Source organism: Prenolepis imparis, unplaced genomic scaffold (genome assembly GCF_030444845.1).
Source record: "Prenolepis imparis isolate NDT839.2.m4 unplaced genomic scaffold, iyPreImpa1.0 SCAF_9, whole genome shotgun sequence".
In the NCBI taxonomy this organism is placed as follows: Eukaryota; Metazoa; Arthropoda; class Insecta; order Hymenoptera; family Formicidae; genus Prenolepis; species Prenolepis imparis.
In genome coordinates, this window is record NW_028141167.1 from 2795035 (window position 1) to 2816235 (window position 21201).

Consider the following 21201-nt stretch of genomic DNA (forward strand, 5'->3'; position numbering starts at 1 on the left):
CCTGTTTTTTAATAAATTTTTCATAGTACTACAATAACTTTATGTTCGCGCGTACATTATGATTAAATTAAATTTTTAATTTAAATTCTCTACGGGCGAGCTACGAAATAATATAATAAACGAATATTGCCTGTATAGTACTCGTTCATTATAAAGTATACAGGATATAACAAGATTAGTGAGTCAAAACGTGTAGTATCCTTTGATCAATTTAGAGTCAATTTTACTTTAACGAAAATTCGATTGATCTCTCGTCATATTCTTTTGTAATTTTTTTTAATCCTCAAGATCAAACAGTTTCAGTTATTTGGTAAGGCATCTCGAAAATAAAAATTTTTATGACGCTAAAGTCAATTTGAAATTAAATGAACAAGAAAATTTTATTACACATTTACGTTTCCTCTGCGAAGCTACCTTTTTTATTTATTTTCTCTTTCTTTCTAAAATTCCAAGTTGCAATTTCAAAGTTGAATTTTTTCACTTTATCGCCGCTTGCATATCGCGGGGGAATAGTCAGTGCACGCAATTTCCCGCTTCATTATGTGTTCGCAACTGAAAAATATTAATACCGAGAAGAGGAGACGTTACGGAAACAACGCGAAACATGTAGTAGTAGTAGTAATATTCGCGGAATACTCGGACGCGCGTAAGGGGGAAAAAAGCGGACGGACGGTTTGCTGAACGAGCTCTCGGCGTAACGTAAAAGATTGTCGTGCAATGTGCAAAATGTGTTCCTTAGAAAAGCGTAATTTCGCGCCAAATTGATCGCCGTCGTCGGAGCCAAAGCAAATCTCCGTTGAGCCGTCAACAAAGCGGCGGGCAAAGTACATTTCCCTCCTTTCGCCTGGGGCGTTCTCTCTCTCTCTCTCGGTGCTTTGATTGTCGCGCGGGCGTTCCTGTAAATTAGAACGAACTCTCTTCGCGCGCGTCTCCGAGAAAAACGGCAAATTGCTCGTAGCATCGCTCGCGATTTTGTATGCAGCTCGATTAACCCTCGTGAGACCAAGTTCTGGGATTGTAATACGACGGATTACGGCTGGTTCAATTATCCTGCCTTTCGTCCGAAAGTACACTACTTTATTCAATGCTGGACTCTCCCCTTTTTGCATAACAAAGATATTTCTTTTTTTAATACCTTGTTGTTGATACCTTAACGTTGTTGGGGCAATTATGTAAATGGATTAGGAAATCAAATTTACGACTTCAAAGTTTAAGTGTAAGCTCTATTTTAAATTTTTCTCTCAAAGCTGACGCGAGATAAAATATTTATGTTATAATTCAGAAAACGGTGCATTTATAAAACAAATGTTAATACTTGTTCAGTTGATAATTATTAATTGTGAGAATAATGCTTCTACTTATCGGTGGATAACTGTATTTCAAGCAATGTATTTCATAAATAATAATCATTGTTCCATATATTATGCGCTGCCAATTTTTTTTTTCTTTTATTTAATTTAATTACTGGCAACACATATATGAATGCATGAATTATACATTGCGCAATATACATGTTTACGAGTTTATTGCAACGACGTTTTATATTTCCGATAATAAAAAGGAAACTCTAGTGCAAGTTTTCATTGCATTTTTTTTTCTTTATCTCTTTCTTCTGTACAATCGATGTAAATTTTGTTGAGTCCATTCGCGCAAGTGAATGAGCGAAGTATACAAAGTTGGCGACACGCTTTTGATAAGTTTTCTTTTATCTACTCCATTCCTTCGATCTCATTTCGCAATCGCGCTCGGTATTACTTTGCGAACAATTCGAGTTTACGATTTTGTAGAGATGGGGGAGAGGAACATCGATCTGGCTTTATCGTTTCCGCTTCCGATGCAAAAAATGCATAAGGAAAATTGAGGCTTTTTTTCATATATATCTCTCTCTCGCGAATACATATATCGATCGATCGATCGTGAATTACACGCACGTCCTCCGCCGGTCTGCATTTATTACGGGAATTTTATTTCGCGTGCGCTCGATATATAAGTTCGCAAATAATACAAATTTACGATTCCTGTGTAAAATAGAGGAAAGGTATCGATGCGAATAACGAACTTTATCGCTCGTCCGAGAGGGGAAAAAGTGGAAACAAGATTTTTTTCGCATCCTCCTCTCCCCGCGAAGCGCGCGATGGATCGATCGTAAGTCCGGCCATTGTACGATAAAGCCCAACCGACACAATGGCTCTCCGGGTGCGTGCCTTTTTATTAACATATACGAGCCAAAACTGCGATCGCGGTCGATATAGTGACATATGGCAGCGGTGAAAATCGCCCAGACGCCACTTTTTACACGTAATGGCTCGAATCCGACGTCGGTAGCACGTCTTTTTTTTCTCTGATGCGGAGTGATATACGGGCGGGTGGCATCGGCGAGATGGGAATTTAATGCGAGCCCATATTTGAATGATACGACGCTTTTTCAGCGACTAGCGCGAGAGATGGTAATAGTCTTTCTTTATTATTACGCTTCTACGCGGACAAGTTTCGGCCATTTTTCAAATGAATCGTCCTAAAGTCGCGCGAAAAGTTTCCGAAGATCCCAAATAATTTCTCCGATTTCTCCTCGATTCGGAGCGATCTCCGATAAAATGATCCATTATATTCTTATCTACGTGTACGTAACGATGCATAAAATAATTATCATAAATTAGCCTGCGCAGTAATCCAATAACTACTAATTTTTTATTATTGAACATATTTATTGTTAATATTACTTCCTTTGATCAATACATTAATATAGTATATATATCTCTGTAATTATACAAAGCAGAACTAATTTTGTGCTAGATTTTCTACAATATTAAAGAGTGTCGCGCAGTATTTCTCTTTTCCCTTTATATTTATTTTTCCTTGAAGCACATAATCTCTTTGAGGAACAATTTATGCTCTTTGCCGAACGCATTTGAACCCGTAATAAAATGGGCGTCTTTATGTGAAAGGGGATCTGCGTACTTGAACGTGATCCCAAAGAAATCTCGTAAAGTCGTTTGCCGGTCGTGGATTCTCGGATTCTCGCGAATTTCATACGGAGCGCCGTATAGATGTAAGACGTCAAGACACATTTTGAAGGGACTATAACGAATCATTCGCGAGAGACGCAGCAGAAATTCAACAAAGTTAAAGAGTCCTCTGCCAGGATAAGAAGAATGTCTGCCAGTGTATTGTCGCTTCTCGGACAATTTCCCGAAAATATTGGAAGAAACCCTCACGCGCAAACTTATATCTCACCTTTGGGAAAGGATGCGAAAGTAATGCTGCCAGTTCCCCACGTTTTTCCTCTCCTACCCTCCTCTCCCCCTGCCCTATCCCTTTACTCCCCTATCATTGCCGAAAGGCACACGCACTTTAAGATTCTGGAACAGACTCATCGTAAAGGGACGCCGCGGTTCATGCTCGAAAGTTATCAGGAATCCTTTTAGAACGTCATTAAAATTCACGTGGAATCCGCAGCGCTTCGAATTTAAATTATCTCATTCTGGAACATACGTCTAAAAAGCTCACGTATAGAAACGCGCGTCGAGAACAGTCTTATCGTATATCAACTCTGCAATATGATAAAAGAATTTTCTCGGGTGGATCTTCAGATATACGTCCCAGAATGAAACAATTTAAATTCTTTATATATATATATAAATCTATATTATAAATATCTATTTTAAAAAAGAGAAGATATAGCGCGAATTTATGCTTGATATCATATTCCTTCTTAACGTAACAAATAGTAAATTTTTCAAATATTAAAAAAGAAACAATTTTCCGCGGAAAAGATGACGAATATACATCAGACCGTCAATAAAAAAAGTTACGATTCCCATCGTTGTTTCTCTCCTTCTCAGAAACAAAGGCTTCTCTAGTATCGGGCGCGACTTTTGGTGGTAGGTCGTAACTCCGTGCGCGCCCTTATTCTGGGGAAGAGATCCCAGAGGATGCTGCGAGTCTGGCAGACCGACACGATCGCACTGAACGAGCCAGATCGAATTCAGGCATTCAACAGAATTAGGCGATCGACCAGTGGCGTACGATACCCGCGGGATTGCCGGCAGAAAAAAAGTGCCCGCGAGTCCCGCTCGTTGCTTTTCGTTATATTTACGAACCTCACATAACACCCTGGCAAACGTTAACACACACATATGCGCACACGCAAATTGTCGATTGCTATTAGTGTTACTAATATATAAAATGCCTCTCTTTTAGTAAAGAAACCTTTTTCTCTATTTATATTATAGGTAAGTAATTTAAAAAGAATCGAATTTCTGTGAGCATTATTAACATTTATATATTTAATTTAGTCATAATCTTTTATATAGATACATATATATAATTTTATTCTACATGTGCTATCTTTGTAGATACACACATACAAAATAATCTAAAATACCCGCAAACTCGATCAATCGCAAATTTCGAATAAATCAATATTTATTTGCCCAAATACGGATTCAATTTATAAATAACAAGAATTATAAAATTAAAATCCCAACGGGTTATACAAAAAACTATATTTGACTAGATATATGTATAAATCTTAAAAATTGTTCATATAGTAATTTGATTTTTATTGAATTCTCCAATTGTTCACCTGATATAATTATAAATCTATGATATAAAAAAAAATTATATATATATATATATATATATATTTGTAAGCGATGTTAATACAATATCGATTCCCATAAATCGCGGGCAAAAAATCATGATTTACATTAGCGAAGCTATCTATCACGGGAATTGTTCTCTTCCAAATACGATACGTGGATTCGTTGGCGAGAAAATTGTCTTCGATATCCACAAGTTCGATTACTGCAACTTCGTAGATAACACGAGGTTCGTCTTCGCGCCGGGATCGTCGCACATTTGTACATCACCGATCGAACCCACGGGAATTATATTATGTGTGTGTGTGCATGTGTGTATATACACATACACACACAATGTTCGTATATCTATGTACTACATGTATTGTTTCGGCGAGCGACTGGTATTCCGCGCGTTTCATCGGGAGTCCTGACATCAGGATCAAAACCACCGCTGGGAGATCTCTCGATAAACAACGGACAAGTCGATTTGTACAAGTTGCACGTATGCACGAGACCATCCGGATAGTCGCGTTTTTTTGTAACACAGCAATTTTTAACCATCGCTGCGTAAAATCCGCCGAATATGGCGTGTACGCAGAATTTGCATTTTGTACAAAATTGTCTGTAAATCTAGCAGCTTTGCCGTAAAAAATACGTGCGCATGCAAAAATCAAAAATCAAATATATCGACGTATCGTATATTTGATTACAGCATTATAAAGTAACGTATAACATACAAGTAGAAGAGAAAAAAATATACGACAGATATAAGATTCAAAATATGAAGTAGCGCAATATTTTTCATTATTTTTCATCCATTTTAGAAGCCTTTCTGATCACCGCTGGGAAATCATCGATAAACATAGCATCTCGATACAAGCAAGAGGATAAAACGATCGGTCCAGTTTTATGACCTAGATAGCGGGGGAGAATATGAGCGCATTTTCATCGATTGTATCATTGTTCCTATTTCTGTTACATGACTTTCGTCGTTTTTATCACTGTCCTGGATTTTTAACATCAAATATGGCGGAAATATTCTCGTATGCTTCGCGAGGACGTGATGCAACGTCCGAAAATAGCGACAAACGCGTCCACGTAATTTTTAAAAAATTCTTTTAAAAAATATACTTTTCGTTGTACATTTTTAACTGTTTCGATCGATGCTATTCTGTCTCGGGGAAATTACGACAGTGACCCAGTTCATTACTATTTGCACATGCGTCTTTCGAATAATTGCACGCTTGAAAAAAAAGAAAGAAAGAGAAAAAAAGAGCGAATAATCATTCAAAATTCATTATCGTTGAGAACGACGAGAAGAAGAGGTGAGCTCTCGAAGAGAGAAAGGGCGAAAAGGGAATCGTGAATCGAAAAGGGCGCGAGAGGATCGGATAGTAAGGGCGAGGAGGTCTCGAGGGGCCTCTTTGCCCGGGACACAGCTTTGATCGCGTTTTCGTCGATGGGGAAAATTCGAAACGCTTTCGTGAGAAACGCGTTTTGTTTTTCGCGCTTTAGCTACGACGTTCCTTCCGTTGCTCCGGAGAAATAAAGCGAACCGAAAAGATCACACGTGTGCAGAGCTATGCAGCTAGTTCCCTCCCCGACTCATCCTGACTCTCCCTTTTTTTGCTCTTTCCGTACCAGCCCTTTGCCCTTTGCTCCGATTTCTTGCATGTCGAGTAGTCCGTCTGTGCGCGCCTGTGATACGTGTTAGTCGTTTTCTCCGTTAGTTTTTAGGTTCATTAGCAAACGTCAAAGTTAAAACTCGACGTCGTAAAAGTTGTTATTGGTGTTGGTTTGCGTAAAAAGTTCCATTCAAATATGGGAAAAATGCGCCTCGCCTATTTTTTGGACCACTTGTACATTTAAATCGCAATACTTTTTATGCAGGAAAACTCAATTTTAAACTAGTCAAAGAATCTGTAGAAAGAGAAGTACAGGGATAACTTGAGAAACGTTCCTTCTGACACAATAATTACATGTTGTGTGATTATATTATTATATATATATATATAAAAGATATGATTAGTTTTATATTTAGATATGTATCGTACATTTAACACTTTATTATTTACATAATAATAATAATATATTTATATGCAATTAATAAAATTATGTTCATTAAATTGATATAATCGAATGAAGAATACGGAAATTCTGTGTTTGTGAGCATCACTATACTCCTCTTTTAGATTATATAGATGTCACAATTTGTAAAATCTTGCAAAACTTGCAAACGAAACGAAAGAAGAAACATATGCGTGCACGATTTTTCATATTTCGCAAATTCGATTTATATGAAAAAAGTGAATGTAAAGGACGGTTAATCTTCTTATCAGAAAATACGGCACCCCTCTGTTTGTAGGATAAAAGCAGTCTATACGAGGACAACTAGGAAACAATTTATTCGGTATCGAATGGCCGCATTTTCTTGTTTTCCTCGAACTTGATTACGTGTCCGACCAATCGGTCGATCGAATCACTACCATCGTCTGCCTGTAGTAGTCTCGTGCTGCAGTAAGTCTCCCCTCCTTAATTTCTATCACGAGACTCGATGACAAATAGCGCGCTACAGAGAAAGAAAAAGCAATGGGCTCTGGGATTGGACGGCAAATGAAATTATTAATATCTTGCTGCCTGCGGAATCGCCATGAGATTCATCAGGGACGGGAAATTGGGCGAGCAAATACACTTCTTCGATTCGTTAAATATACGGTAAATACCCAAAGATTTGATTAATTAATTCGGACACGATAAAAAAAATAATGATCAAACAATAATGATCAGACAAATAATCTAATTCAAATATGCGCGATCGAATTATCTAGCTTTCTAGATTAGTATCGCAATGTATTATTCAGACATACGAGAGATACAATACAGCTTAAAGAATTCATCGTTATTATTCATGGATGGTTATTATTGCGAATATTATTATCTATTGGAGAACATGTAATTCAAATCTAGACAGTATCTATGTAATTGTTATGCATTGCAAACGTATGAATTTAACGGTTTTCAATCTACCTATTGAAGGTAGATTACAAATATTTCATATATATGTATCTAGTACACATTATGGGCAATCTCTAGCAATTAAATAATTCAACATTCTGCTATAATTAATTATAATAGATATTGATTATAGGATGCTTTTTTAACAAATATCTTGATAAATAAAAATTGTTATAGCACCAGAAATTTAACAATTATAGAACCGTATAACCAATTAAACATGGCAAAAATTAATTTAAGATAAAAAATCTAATGTAAAAAAATACTATGAAATTCAATACAATGTTTCACTTGTTGAGATTTCACTCACATTGTTTTTTTCATAATCCTCCACCACGTTTCATAATTCTCTAACACGCTGTATATATAGGACTGTCCTATTCATCTTTCGCTCTTCCCACGAGACCGTACTGGTCCATCTAAATAATCCAGCGGGTCTAATACTCTTCGTCGCGACATGTTAACCGATTCCTATTAATAGCCCCGGTCACACACATTTGAGCGCTGTAGATTATCAACTAATTGGATTAGCAGTATTAATGCCGGCACGGGGGCGTACCCCTCATTAGATTCACTCAATATTGCACAGCAATATTACTCATTGCCGTGTACATACATAAACGTGCGCACACCCACGTGTGTTTGTGAGTTTCGCACACACCGTAACGTCCCGCCGTCACGTAGCCGCCCCGGTATAATAGTTTAGCGCGTGTGTATGTTTACGTACACACGCGCGCGGATGCACGTGCTCGAGACGGCAAATTCCGCGATCCGACGCACGTGACCGGAAGTAAACACGAAATCACGAATCTCGAGCTCGTTAACGCGGAAGGAAGGTCCGGCCTGATTATTGCATTGATTCGCACTCGCGCGCGTGCGCTGATTATTATTACCATCATCCGTACCCGCGTGAGAATGCTAATGATTCCTGCACGCGTGTGTGTTCCTCGAATTGTCTTCGACGGGTATAATATATATATATTCGATATGGAGCGATATGCATTGAATATATTACATCATCTCTCTCGCTTCGCTATTACATATGGTAGATATGTTTAAATGCTGATAATAAAGTAATGTGAATAGAAATCGCGTATGCAATATATGCATCGTATATAAATTATTATTCTATTATATGAATTATAATATTCGTAATAATGAACAAAAAGGGCATTTTCGACGAAAAATCAATGTAATATATTATTTCAAAAGATTGAAGATTGTGCAAAAACTAAAACGTTACCATTCTGAGTGCCACGATCGCTGGAACGCGTGAAATGCACACATTATGGAGGAAAGCTGCCGCGAAATTACATTCCAATCTGGAAGTCGGATAGATTTTGGAAACGAGCTCTCCTCGCGGCTCGTTGAACATTTCGGTTAAATGTATAGTTGTCCTTCTTCGCATGGAACATTTATTCCAACTACGTCGATTGGAGAACCGTCGCGATAATCAATTCGTGCGAAGACATCAAATGAGATTCGTTTTATCTAAACGATCTTGATCTCTTCAGAAAAATATGCTCGATTCGAAGAATAAGATCGAAAAAAAGTTTAGTTGCGTGAAAGAAGAGTAATTTTTTCATTCTATTTTAAAAATCTATTCTAAAAATTTCTATTACATTAAACATGATTCATGATAAATAGATAAATACTGAATTCACAAAGTTTCAAAGGGAGAGAAATGAGGATATCTCATACATAATCTTCAATGTCTGCATATAGATGCATTCTAATAATTAATCGACTACTGCGAATTTATAATAATTAATGCGCGTGAAATAAAAAAGAAATTAAAAACTCAAGAGTGATAACAATGGGATCAAGTAACGTTTCACGTCAAGCAACTTTGCGCTTATTTAATGCTGCGGAGGGATGCTCTGTGTAGCTCTTCTCTGGAAAATTTCCTCGACACTCAATTCCAAAAGTTCTTGTTATGCAAATATACTTTCCGCGGCTCACAGCGAGTATTTATGTTAACTTCATTGCAACTGACCTCGTAACTTTGGCTATGCAGTACTTACAGCCGCGCGACTTTGCTTCTGGGAATAAGCAATCCGCCGTGAAAGGAAAGAAAACATTGATTGTGCGGAGGATCTGGCGGAAAAGTTTAATAAAGTTTCTCAAATCGTTTCGCTCTAATTCCCTCCCCGTATAAAATATATCGACGCGGTACAAGAAAGCTAGCATTTGAATATAGCAGTCACGGTTAAACAAATTCGATAAATTAAGTAGCGAAATATATTAAGGCGAACATATGCAGTATATATATTTCAGAATAGCATTTTATTATAGAATAACCGTCTTTCCGGAAGAAGCATGACCACATATGCGTCCCCGCGATAGCTTTATGCAATCACAATCCTGAAGAATGGCTCTCCCTCATTTTTCTGTTATTCCAAAACTGGTTTTGCGGGGAAAACTGGTTGCGCGCTGTTCGCTGAATACCTAATAGAACGGAGCTAAAGGATATACCGTTTCGCGCATTTTAGAAACAGAACGAGAAACGCTAAACGACCGGCGCATTTCGCATGCAATAGCGCGATCGCTAGCTTCGAGAGTCGACAACAATCTATTTCCGATATTCACGTTCGAAAGCTTTAAAATTGGCAATCGCAGCCGAAATCATTTCGCAAAGCCCGATTATACGCAACATAAAGAGGTAGAGCTCTCGATGCAGCAGCAGCTCGAATAGTGGAAAAAAGAAAAAAAAATTCCGACGGTTCGCAAAGTATCCTTGACCGACCTCCGCGTTTTGTTTATCCGAAGCTCGAACGAGCAATGAATTTTTACGCGGAACGTCGATAAGGCCTCGCGCAATGCATGGAAAGCGACCGGAAAACTCCCGATAGGAAACGCGCAACCGGTGGGTGGGCGCGAAAAAAAGAGAGAGAAAGAAAAAACGCAGGGCGCGGAAGATTTATTCCGCGCGTATCCGCGCGGCCGATACCGGCCATCGATTTTCCGGCCGCGTGCCTATCGCGCGCTGATTTCGCCCCCGCCGCAAGAACGAGTCGCTTTTGTGCAAAACGAGCTCTCTCTCTTTCTCTTTCTCGGTTGTATTGCATTGTATTTTACCTTCGCGCGCGCGCAACGTGCAACGGATACGAGGATTGCCGTTCCCGACGCTTAATCTCGCTCTCCTCGTTAGAACGACGAGTTCGAAACCCGATCCACCGTTTTATTGCGAACGTCACACCGGAAATCTTGAGATATATATTCCGCAGCATACTTTGTTACGTTCGTCTTTTGACAAGGTGTATTGTCAAAAATCCCACATCTGTACGTGACAAAATTTATTAAATGAATTCATGTGGATATCTCGCGTTAAATTCTCGACGATGATAAGAATGCGTTACTTGGTTTATATATATAAAATAAAATATATTTATATAAAATATATATTTTATCGAGAGACAGTATTTTTATACGAGTTAGACATAATTGCGTCACGCAGATATCTCATAATCCCTCCCGCGCATATTTAATACTTCGTAAAATCTGTGAAATTATTTATCAACGAATTATTAATCCGCGATTTCTCGCAGTTTAGTAAAATTATTCATTCTTTTTTTTTATATACCTTACAAAAAATATGACGTTTCTCACTCTTTCAGCGCATCACGAGGATGTAATAAGCGTCCCCCTCGTTATATGGCCTGACAGAATTTAAATCTCGAATATTCCATTATCTCTCCATCATGACATTCGTGAATATATATATATATATATATATGTGTGTGTGTGTGTGCGCGCGCGTGCGCATATGCATATGTATTGCAGAGTGCATGGGTCAGCACGACATATCATTCTAAAGCAGAAGGATCCATTAACGATGCTGTCGTCTCGTTAGAACCGCTTCATGCAGACGTATAATTCACTAACGACGCGATAAGCCTGTCCACTTGCGACATCGATCTCGTGTTAAGCGAAATAAAAAATCACCCAATTTAGTATAAAGCTTCTAGACAAGCGTCGATCGAATGCGAAAATTGTAGAAGAGCATTGATAAAAAAGAAGAGACAAAAAAAGATGAAAAAGTTAAAAAAGTATCGTCAATTTACAAAATTCGCTCGACACATTCATATTTACTTTACTCTAAAATTTTTCAGACTATTATATTAGTTAATAAAATACATAGAAATATGACCGTAAAATAAACATCAATCATTCGCAAGTAAAAAATATTATTCTTTTTTTCCAAAGAATAAATCTGACTTTTTTTCCCAGGTTTATTTCCGCGAAAATAAATAATTTCTCAAATCACATTGTGTTATTGCGCTGCACTTATTATGTCGCTTATCGTGTCTTCATTTTTTTTTTTTTTGTCAACCGTCGAGCGAGAAAACAATATGAGAGAGGAGAAATCCCGAACAATGATCGACGAGACGTGGTTCAATCGTTAATCCGATCCTCCTAGTAGCAGTAGAAGAGTAGTGGACTAAGATGCCGAAAGGGAGGAGGAAGGACGAAATGGAAAAAGGGTGAGCCGAGGAAAAACTCGTCCTAGTGTATGTGGCATCCGAGGGATACGTGACGCGCCGTACGTGGTGCTCCCACGGGAGATTTTCCTCTCTTCGAGTTTCCCTCTTCCCCTCTCCTATTCATTGCGATATCCACTTATCGACATCCCTCGTCAGGAGATGCGTTACCGCGGAAATGATACGTACGTGTCGAAACGGCGAAACCGATGCTCTTCGATGGCTAGCCCGCCATTCCGACCAATGGATCACGCACGAATCCATTTCCACAAGATTCCCCAAGCATCTCGTGGTAAGAGCGCGCGTATATCAGATCTTTCTGGCGCAATGTATCGGAACGTGTTTGATATTATGTATTCAATGATTAATAGAAAAATGTTTTGAGAATTGCAGACTGCGAGTTTGAGAGAGAGATTGAAAGTTTTACGCGGGTTGAATATTAACATAATTATATATATAAAACTGTAGATTAAAAGTTAAAGATTGAAAATTGAGGAAAATTAAGACTTGAGCAATGAAAGATAAAAGTTAAAAGTTTCAGAAGCCCCATACACTGAAAAAAAAACTACTGAATACAAATAAATATTTAATTTAATAGTTACATTAATAGTTAATTTAATAGTTACCCTTTACACATTTGTTTGAAACAAGTAAATATTTATCTGTTTTGAAAAAAGATTTCTTACATCAATTAAATATTTTTTCACGGCAAATCAATATTGTTTGTTTCAAATAAATATATAAAGGAGTATTGAAATAAGTATTTATTTGAATAATTAAATAAATTTTTCAGTGTATCATGTGTTCAAAACTCGGATATTTTATACAGATATATACCTATTTATCCGAAATTATTGCATTTTATATTATTTGTATTAGAAATATATCGAAAAGAGGAGTTTGCTCTCTCCCTTTCTCGAGAGAAAAAATAACGCCTATGTTAATATCTATGTTGAAAATAAATATCGCGGAGTATACGCTGAGAGTTGAATAGCATCGAAAACTGGCTCCAATATGAGATCCAGAATAACAAGTCAAAAGAATGTTTTCAACGTCGCGGAATCTATTATTCAAAGCTTGTTGGACTCTTCTGTAACGATATACACAGTCCGCGCGCCGCCAGAGTAAAATTCTATAGCACATATCCACGAACATTTTCATAAATTTCCTATAGACTTTCTTATAGATCTTTCCTATATCGTGTGTGCGCAGAAAGCTGCAACGACGCTCTCATAGAAATATCAGACAAGCGGCTATAAGAATAGTGCTTCATCTATATGCGAATATATGTACACACATAAACATACACTATGTAAATACTAATAATATTCGCAGCATACACACTTCGATATTGCACGGTAGACGCAATATATGCGTCTTGCATTTCTCTAAAGATTCCTATTCTCGATCGTCAAACAAAAGAGAACTTGAACATGAACAATTAATCGACACGAAGCGATTTCTCCGAATTTCTTTCGAATTTTTTCTACGATATCAGACAGATTCGAAAATGTATATATAATTGCTTAAAAAATGTCCTATCTAAAACATTTTTTAATCGTTTTATCTCTAGTACCTGGGTTTTACCAATTAATCTCCCGGCCAAAAATACAAACGAGTTGTACATTTATACACGAGTTACCAGCGGGTGCAAGTTAAATATTTAATTAGCTACCGGGACAACTTTCGTGCCGAGTACGTACGTACCCCGTGCGATTATCCGAGTGTCCACTCGAGATAATGGCAAAGGAGAAGCACGTGCGGGCATATATAATTTATGGTACGAACTTCGCGTATTTATTTTAGCCCCGTCGTAAAATTAACAGATATCACAGAGCGGTAATTTTCGAGCAGCACGTGTTTCGTTCCAACTTACCTTGATGGGTTTCCGCTTCGATCCACGCCATATGGCTCATCTGAAACATACAACGAGAGAGTATATAAAAATCTTAATATATATTTCAGATTATATAAATATTTAATTAAATTGAATATTTCACTCTATTCAATCTTACTATCTAAAGTATAAAACAATTGCAAAATCGGATAAACTGGAATAAAGTAAAATTGATACAAAGAGTAAATTATTTATTATTACTTTATTTTATAAATAAATATTATTTGCTGGATTTCTCTCTATTGTAACAATTGTTTAGATTAAACTATAGTCAAGAATGAATAACCGAGAATATATACTCGATAATCTGTTCGGAGATGTTGGCGCGATTGTCGGTTCCATCGAGTAAGCAAACAACCGCATGTTTCACAATGTTGTGTCACCAAATGTTTCATTAGCATTCGAGAGAGAGAGAGAGAGAGAGAGAGAGAGAGTATTTCCTCTCAGCAAGTAGTTCGTCGAGGGGGATATTTGTAAATGTCGCGCGAACCGCACATTTTCGCCATAACGCGCCGGCAGTTTGTTCGCCGAGGATGCTTACAGCACTCTCCGTTTGTTTTCATACGAACTTTTTTTTCTTCTTTTTTTGCCCTCCGACGTAGAGATGCTCGCGCGCCTCGAAAGTTTTAACGAGGGCACACGGCGCAGGAGAGCGAAGAGTTGTGTTTGTGAATGGACCATATTAATGGCCCGAAGCCAGTTCCACGACGTTTCCATGGGAATTCATTAACTTCATGAAATGTTTTCTCTCTCTCTCTCTCTCTCCCCCCGCTGTCTGTGTCGGCGCGCTCGACTCTTTACGCATCGCACTCGCGGTAGCTTATGATTGCCCGCTGCAACGTTAATTACGGTTTCCCTTTTGCAACTATTATATATTTGCGGCGATATGGCAACACACTTTGTTAGTGTACTCATAATGTAATCAAAACGAAATTATTTATCGTTTACTATATGTGTGTGTGTGTGTGTGTATGTGTGTGTGTGCATAGCGATAGTAAACATCGCGAAATGAAAATCGCAACGTTTCAATTTAGGGATTATTTAATGAGGGCTAAAATAAAGGGAGGGAGACTTTGTATGAAAATTATTCTACATCATTAAATTACAGTACTTCCGAAAACACTTGCATGGTAGAATTAATGTCGTTGGTGACAGTGCATATACACTCGTGAAATAATAATGAGGCGAAAACTAATATTGATATTTATAATAAATATCCACATTTTAGTCTATCCGTCCCTCGATATTTTTAAAGATTGTCTCGCTTTACACACGTTTTTCGATCGATATTTCGTCATACAATTTTATTAAGATTGTAACCCACCATACCCGCGTATGTTGATATACAACAATGGCATTTTGACTTATCTGTCAAATAAAAATGCCGTACAAAGCCCGAGAAGGTACGCGATACACGTTAACGGTCCAATTATGAACTGCTAAAAGGCAACGCGGATTGAGATTTGGCCGCGATAATGGCCGGCCGCGCTGTAATAACGATTACCAGCATGCAATTTGATAAATTACCCTAGGGCCAGCTAGGGTCGGCCAAGTTCATTCCAGTACGCGAAGTACCGCCGGTGCCTCAAACCCGTTTACGGCGTCCGGCGATATACCGTATCGTAAAACAAATGGCACGGTGATAACGCGGAGATAAATCAAATTACGGACTCTATAATCAGAATTGTGCAACTGAATCTGATTAATTTCAGAATCCCAAGTAGCGTCGCTATGAAATTCAAAATAGTGTTTTGCAATTCTCCAGCTCCAACTTATCTCTTCCCTCTTCTCTCTCTTTTTCTCTTTTTGTTTCTTTCTTCGAATTTTTGACTATACAAAGCAAATTTTCACCGCTACGAATATCGTAACGATAAAATTCCCACGTTGTTTCTGTAACTTTCAATCTTCAACGATATTTCAATATGTACAAAAAACGGGACGGATTTATGCATGCAACCATGCATTGTGCATTGCAGTCGTATTAATTCTTTCAGCCGCTAGACGTATGTTTACGACATGTGCAACCGATCCTAAAAAATCGCGATAATATTTTTATCTGTCAACAGCACGACTACAAATCACGAGAAACCGTATCGGATATTATAAATAAATCACTATTTTTGCACAACCTTTTAGTTACAACAATCGTCTATTTATTTAATTAACGAAAAAAATGGTAATAAAAAGTAATATCAATAAAATGTACGAAGAAATCAAAATTTAAAGAGATATATTAGTTGACATATTTGTGAATTTTTTTTTTAGTAGCATGAATTCAATTAATAAAATTTGTCAAATGATATACGCGGAGAAACGCGAGTCGATAAACCCGTCTCTGTCTCGGCGCGTAAATTAGTAGTATAAACCGCCCGTTTTTCTGTCGCATACGAGAAACGCAAGGAGAAAAGAGTGGGAGACGGATCGATGTTGCGCGATCGTTTACATCCTTGCACACGAGTAGCGGGCTGAATGTAAACCGTGGCTCGACGGTCCTGAATATTCATTTAACTTTTCCCTCGGGATAAAAGAGAGAGTCGCGCGCGCGCAGACGCTCGTGAGAAAAGAGGAGACCAAGTTTTGCGAAAAAGAACTACCGGGCGTTCCATCGCGATGTTTTTTCTCGAGCTCGAAAAGTTCCGAAACGCTGAAAAAAGGAATCACTGCCCAAAAGAGAGAACCAGCGCATTATGCAAACTATTGCGGATACCGTTTCACAGATACGACGCGCACATACATATATGTATAATTATAAAATATGTAATAAGTTTATTTAATTAATGCACGGGCTTGATTAATGTAGAAAATATCTGATGAGTACATTATAATCTGATAATGTGTGTTATACGTTGCGTATTTCATATACCGATTCTGCACGAAATTTATGTCAGATTACTATTAACACAAAATATTTCTTTGAAAAATACTATATATTTTTACGGTAATTTGAAATTTGCACTCTGTAACATAATTATTAATGAAAATATACATATTTTAAATTTGTGTATGCAATAATCTGACTGCAACACACATTTGTAAATATTTAAATAAAGTATTTCCAAATCAAATGATATAATATGGATGTTACACAAACTTTTGAATAAAATTTAATTAAATAATATATCGTGAATTTTATCTTTTTATGCTATATTATAAATACAATAGAGTATTATATTTAATAAAATATAAATATATAATCAATTTGCGTGATATTTAGCGCGATCGCGCTCATCGAAAAATTAATTTTGACTACAAAGATAGAAAGAATTCACAGATAAGCAGATGATTTTCAACGATGCGAGACAGATTATTGTGATTACCATGGCGTGTCAGAAGATGAGTGTACAAAGCATTACAAAGCGATGAAATATATATATATATATATATATATATATATATATATATATATGTATCGCCGCCTGATTGATCGTCTGGTTTTCGCAGTCGTCGACCGGACCGCGGATGGAAAGACCGGGGGGAGGGAGTGTTAAACGACCTGGCGATTAGCACGTCGTGGAAACGGTTAAGGTCGATCGAGCGTGAAAGGGAGACGGCTCTGCTTTTTGCTAACCGATAAATGGCGGAAAGCATTCGCGACCAATTACGGAACGGATACTTCTTCCTGCGGTCCGAGCCGACCGATATTCGCCTGCCACTGCAGCGGCGGTCTGACCGAAAGCAGCTGTTACTACTGCCTGGCCTCTATCTGCCAACGCGACGCCGCGATCCTTTGTCCAATCGGTTTATATTTTCACGGCACATTGAAGAAAAATAAAAATCGTATTCACACACACATCATATTTTATTGAACAAATTCCTTATAAATTAATTAATTTTTTTTCTCTATTAATTGATTATTTTTCTAAAATGGAGATCGCGAGATATGTGTAAAAAATTTAAAAGATCTCGTAATAATTTAATAATAAATGAGAACCGTGTCACATTCATTAAAAATGAATTTGTTTTTAATGTAAAATTAATTTATTTAAAAATAATTAAATAATAAATTTTTTGACACTTTTTTTATATTTTTGTATTTTTAGGTACGAATGATATACGTCTGCGCTTCTCTGCAATTTTAAGAACGCCACAAACATTCCGCTATGAATTTAACGAATATATACGTTCGGGGGAGGGAAAAAATTTAATTGTTGAAAATAGAACCGCTATAAAAAAGTGAGGTTTAATATTCCGAGTAATTCGTCGACACGCCTGGCAGAGTTTCGCCTCGCTTGTGAACGGATTATCGAAGCGAAATTTTATCTGCGACGTCATCATGTATTTTCAATGACACAAAAAACGGGTTGGATTACGGTCGCATCATGCGACGGGCGTATTATTTTTGTCTGCGACAAAAAAAGAGGATGAAAAACGCGTATTCGCGTTCCGAATATTGTCCCTCTTAATATACGTACTCGCTACGTGTATTCGACATCGAAACCATTGCGATTCAAACACTGCCGCTGACTGATTCAAGAATCGTAAAGATATAGGTAGCAAAATATAATTTTGCCCGGAAAGCTCGATGGTTTGTCGAGTTTAATTTACAAGAATTTTTATCGTGCCGACGTGTCATTCGCTCTTAGCAATCTGTAGTCTCAGAGATTGAGAAAATCCCGCTAATATATATATATATATATATATATATATATATAATATATAATATATATTAATATTATAATAAAAAATAAGAGAAATATAATTTTACGAATAGAATTCATCGCGCAGCACCGATAATCTATGCTTAAACACGCTACAAAATGTCTTTACGATTCGAATAATGTTGTCACATAAAGTTTAATGACATTTCGACACGCCACGAGGTCGTAATCGCGATAAATGCCTTAATTTTAGTCGCGTTCGCGTTGACTCGTGCAAACTATTACCGCATCCGTCATACGTACACGCGGATCGATAGATCAACGCGGAAGAAACGCGCGCTGCGTTCAAGATATTCCAGATAAAGATATTCCAAGCGGGATCAAGAGATCGACGGGGCGACGTTCAGCCTCGGGACTTCGTGTTTGTGCGAAACGCGTACGGCAGGCACTTACGTTTAAAATCGACGATAAAACGAAGCTGGCCGACTGCCGCCGCGGATTTATAAGCTTTAAAGCATCATTGATCGAAGCACGAGCTCGCAAAGTACCATAAACCCCCTTTCGTCTCTTCTCCTATTTCCTTTATCCATACTTCAATTCTCCCGATTCTCTCTGTCTCGTGCATCTCCTCCTCGAGTAAAAATCTTGATCTCCCTGGTCGCAATCGCAAAAAACCAGATGAATCTCGTTGAGATCTCGAGCATACGATCGCGACGCACCGACATTTTATGGGGCTCAAAAATTTCGTCTCCGACTGATTTACGATATACCTGATGTCGCGTCAAAAAGACATTGTTGTTCTGTTGAGGAAAAAATCCAATCTTATACATATGATAGATAGCTATCAATGTATTATAAAAATTTCTTTAATGAAAAATTCGGCTAAACAAAATTATAAGAATAAAAAAAAATTACTAAATTATTTAACTCGTTTGTTATATTCTCTACAATTTTTTTGTACGGTAGCAATTATGTGACAATTCTGCTACAGTTTACGACATATGATATATTTTGTTGTAACAACAGCGTTTCGAGAGAGATATCGCTGGAAGGATGGCCAGCCAAGTCCCTAAATCCGCAGTGATACGCTTTGCAGGATTAGATATCGAGCTTCATCCGGCGACATCGCCATGAAGTGGCGATCCCCCATCAAGTCTCTAGCCTCTGTGAATCAAAATTCAACCAGTACGTCAAGCCGTCTGACCATCGCGCAAATGGCGCATGCGGATGAATTATGCAGTGTGTCATGTCGTGGCAAGCGACTCATCAAACATATACGCGTGTTCGCACATCGCGTATATTTAGAGCGAGCGGATGTTTTTTTAGAGAGAGAGAGGAAATGAACATGTACAGAGGCGTGAGATGAACAGTAGAAATGATATAATGAATGAAAGAGAAAACACGAGAGAGAGACAGGGGAAAATGCTGAATAGAACTGTTAATACGAGCCGCACGCAAAATTATAGAGCATATATAAGCGAATCGCGCGAGCGCGATATTAGTGACGTGATTGATTTGTCGGCACCAGGGCTTCGCTTTGATAATGTCAGTTTTGAGTTTTGCAATTAGGCTGCGCTGACGCGCGCCGCGATTAATAACAGAATTCGCGAGATACGATTAGCGCGTCTGGCCAATCAAAGGGAGGAGACTGGAGAGAGAATGAGAGCACAGGGGCGGATTATTCAAATACTCGGCAAGCCTTTGAATCAGCCGGGCGACGGTATCTGTTATTTCGTTGTAATTAACGTTGTCGACGACGTTATCGATAATCGCGACCAATGAAATGCGGCCGATTCGCTATATGGATATACAAATTAGTCGCGGCATGAGCTGATACAAAAGGTATTCCAAACTATCCCGTTCTCTCCCTCAATTGCAGACAAAGACTGAACTGAAAAGCTTAACAGAGTTGTTCCAACATCAAGCCATCGATATATCGACAGAATTATAAAGGATTAAATCAATCCTCGATATATATATATATATATATATATATATATATATATATCGATATAATCTTTACAAAGCGAGATTTCCGAATAGGAAGTCTCGTCCCCCGTATTCGATGCACTATTATACGAGAGTTTTGATAAAGTTGTGGTATACGTCAAAAATAATTATATTGCTTGAAACGCGAAGAGAGAGAATATAACGGCAACACAACGCAACCAAGCGCATAATCGCGGAAGTGGAAGAGACGCGGACGCGAGAAATGCGTCTCTTCGCGTTTGGGAAATCCGAGTTCCCTCATAACGAGTCTACAAAGTTTCCGCAAAGTTGTGCTTTGTCAGGCTTTGAATTCGCATGCGAGACAAAACCCTGGATTACAATCCGGGCAAGGGAAAGAAATCGTGCACGCCTATCACGCGCTTCGCACTGGGAGATTCCGGCCGATTCTTCCGGCGCTAGAGAGAATGGGGCGGAGAGGATAAAAGCTGATGCTAAGGAAGCGAAAGGTAAGAGGAAAGATAGAAAAAGAAAGTAGAGGAAAGAGAGAGAGAGAGAGAAAAAAGAGAATGCGGAAGAGCCCGGTAATGCACAAAGTACGGATCGTCGCTGCCGTTCTGCCACTTAATCTTTGCCGTGGCAATAAAAACCGTGAACAGGTGAAAGAGAGAGAAAGAAGA

At 38.0% G+C, this 21201-nt stretch overlaps 2 protein-coding genes across 3 annotated transcripts in view; one reads left to right on the forward strand and one right to left on the reverse strand.

The window, feature by feature from the left end:
- The window catches only part of LOC145940548 (uncharacterized), a 282334-nt gene that overhangs the window by 191030 nt on the left and 70103 nt on the right, over nt 1-21201 (reverse strand). The window contains exon 6 of the mRNA XM_083045820.1: nt 13956-13995. Coding sequence (XP_082901946.1) covers nt 13956-13995 — 40 coding nt within the window. The remainder of the gene's footprint in view (nt 1-13955; nt 13996-21201) is intronic.
- The window catches only part of LOC145940546 (uncharacterized), a 223572-nt gene that overhangs the window by 184880 nt on the left and 17491 nt on the right, over nt 1-21201 (forward strand). The window lies entirely within an intron of this gene.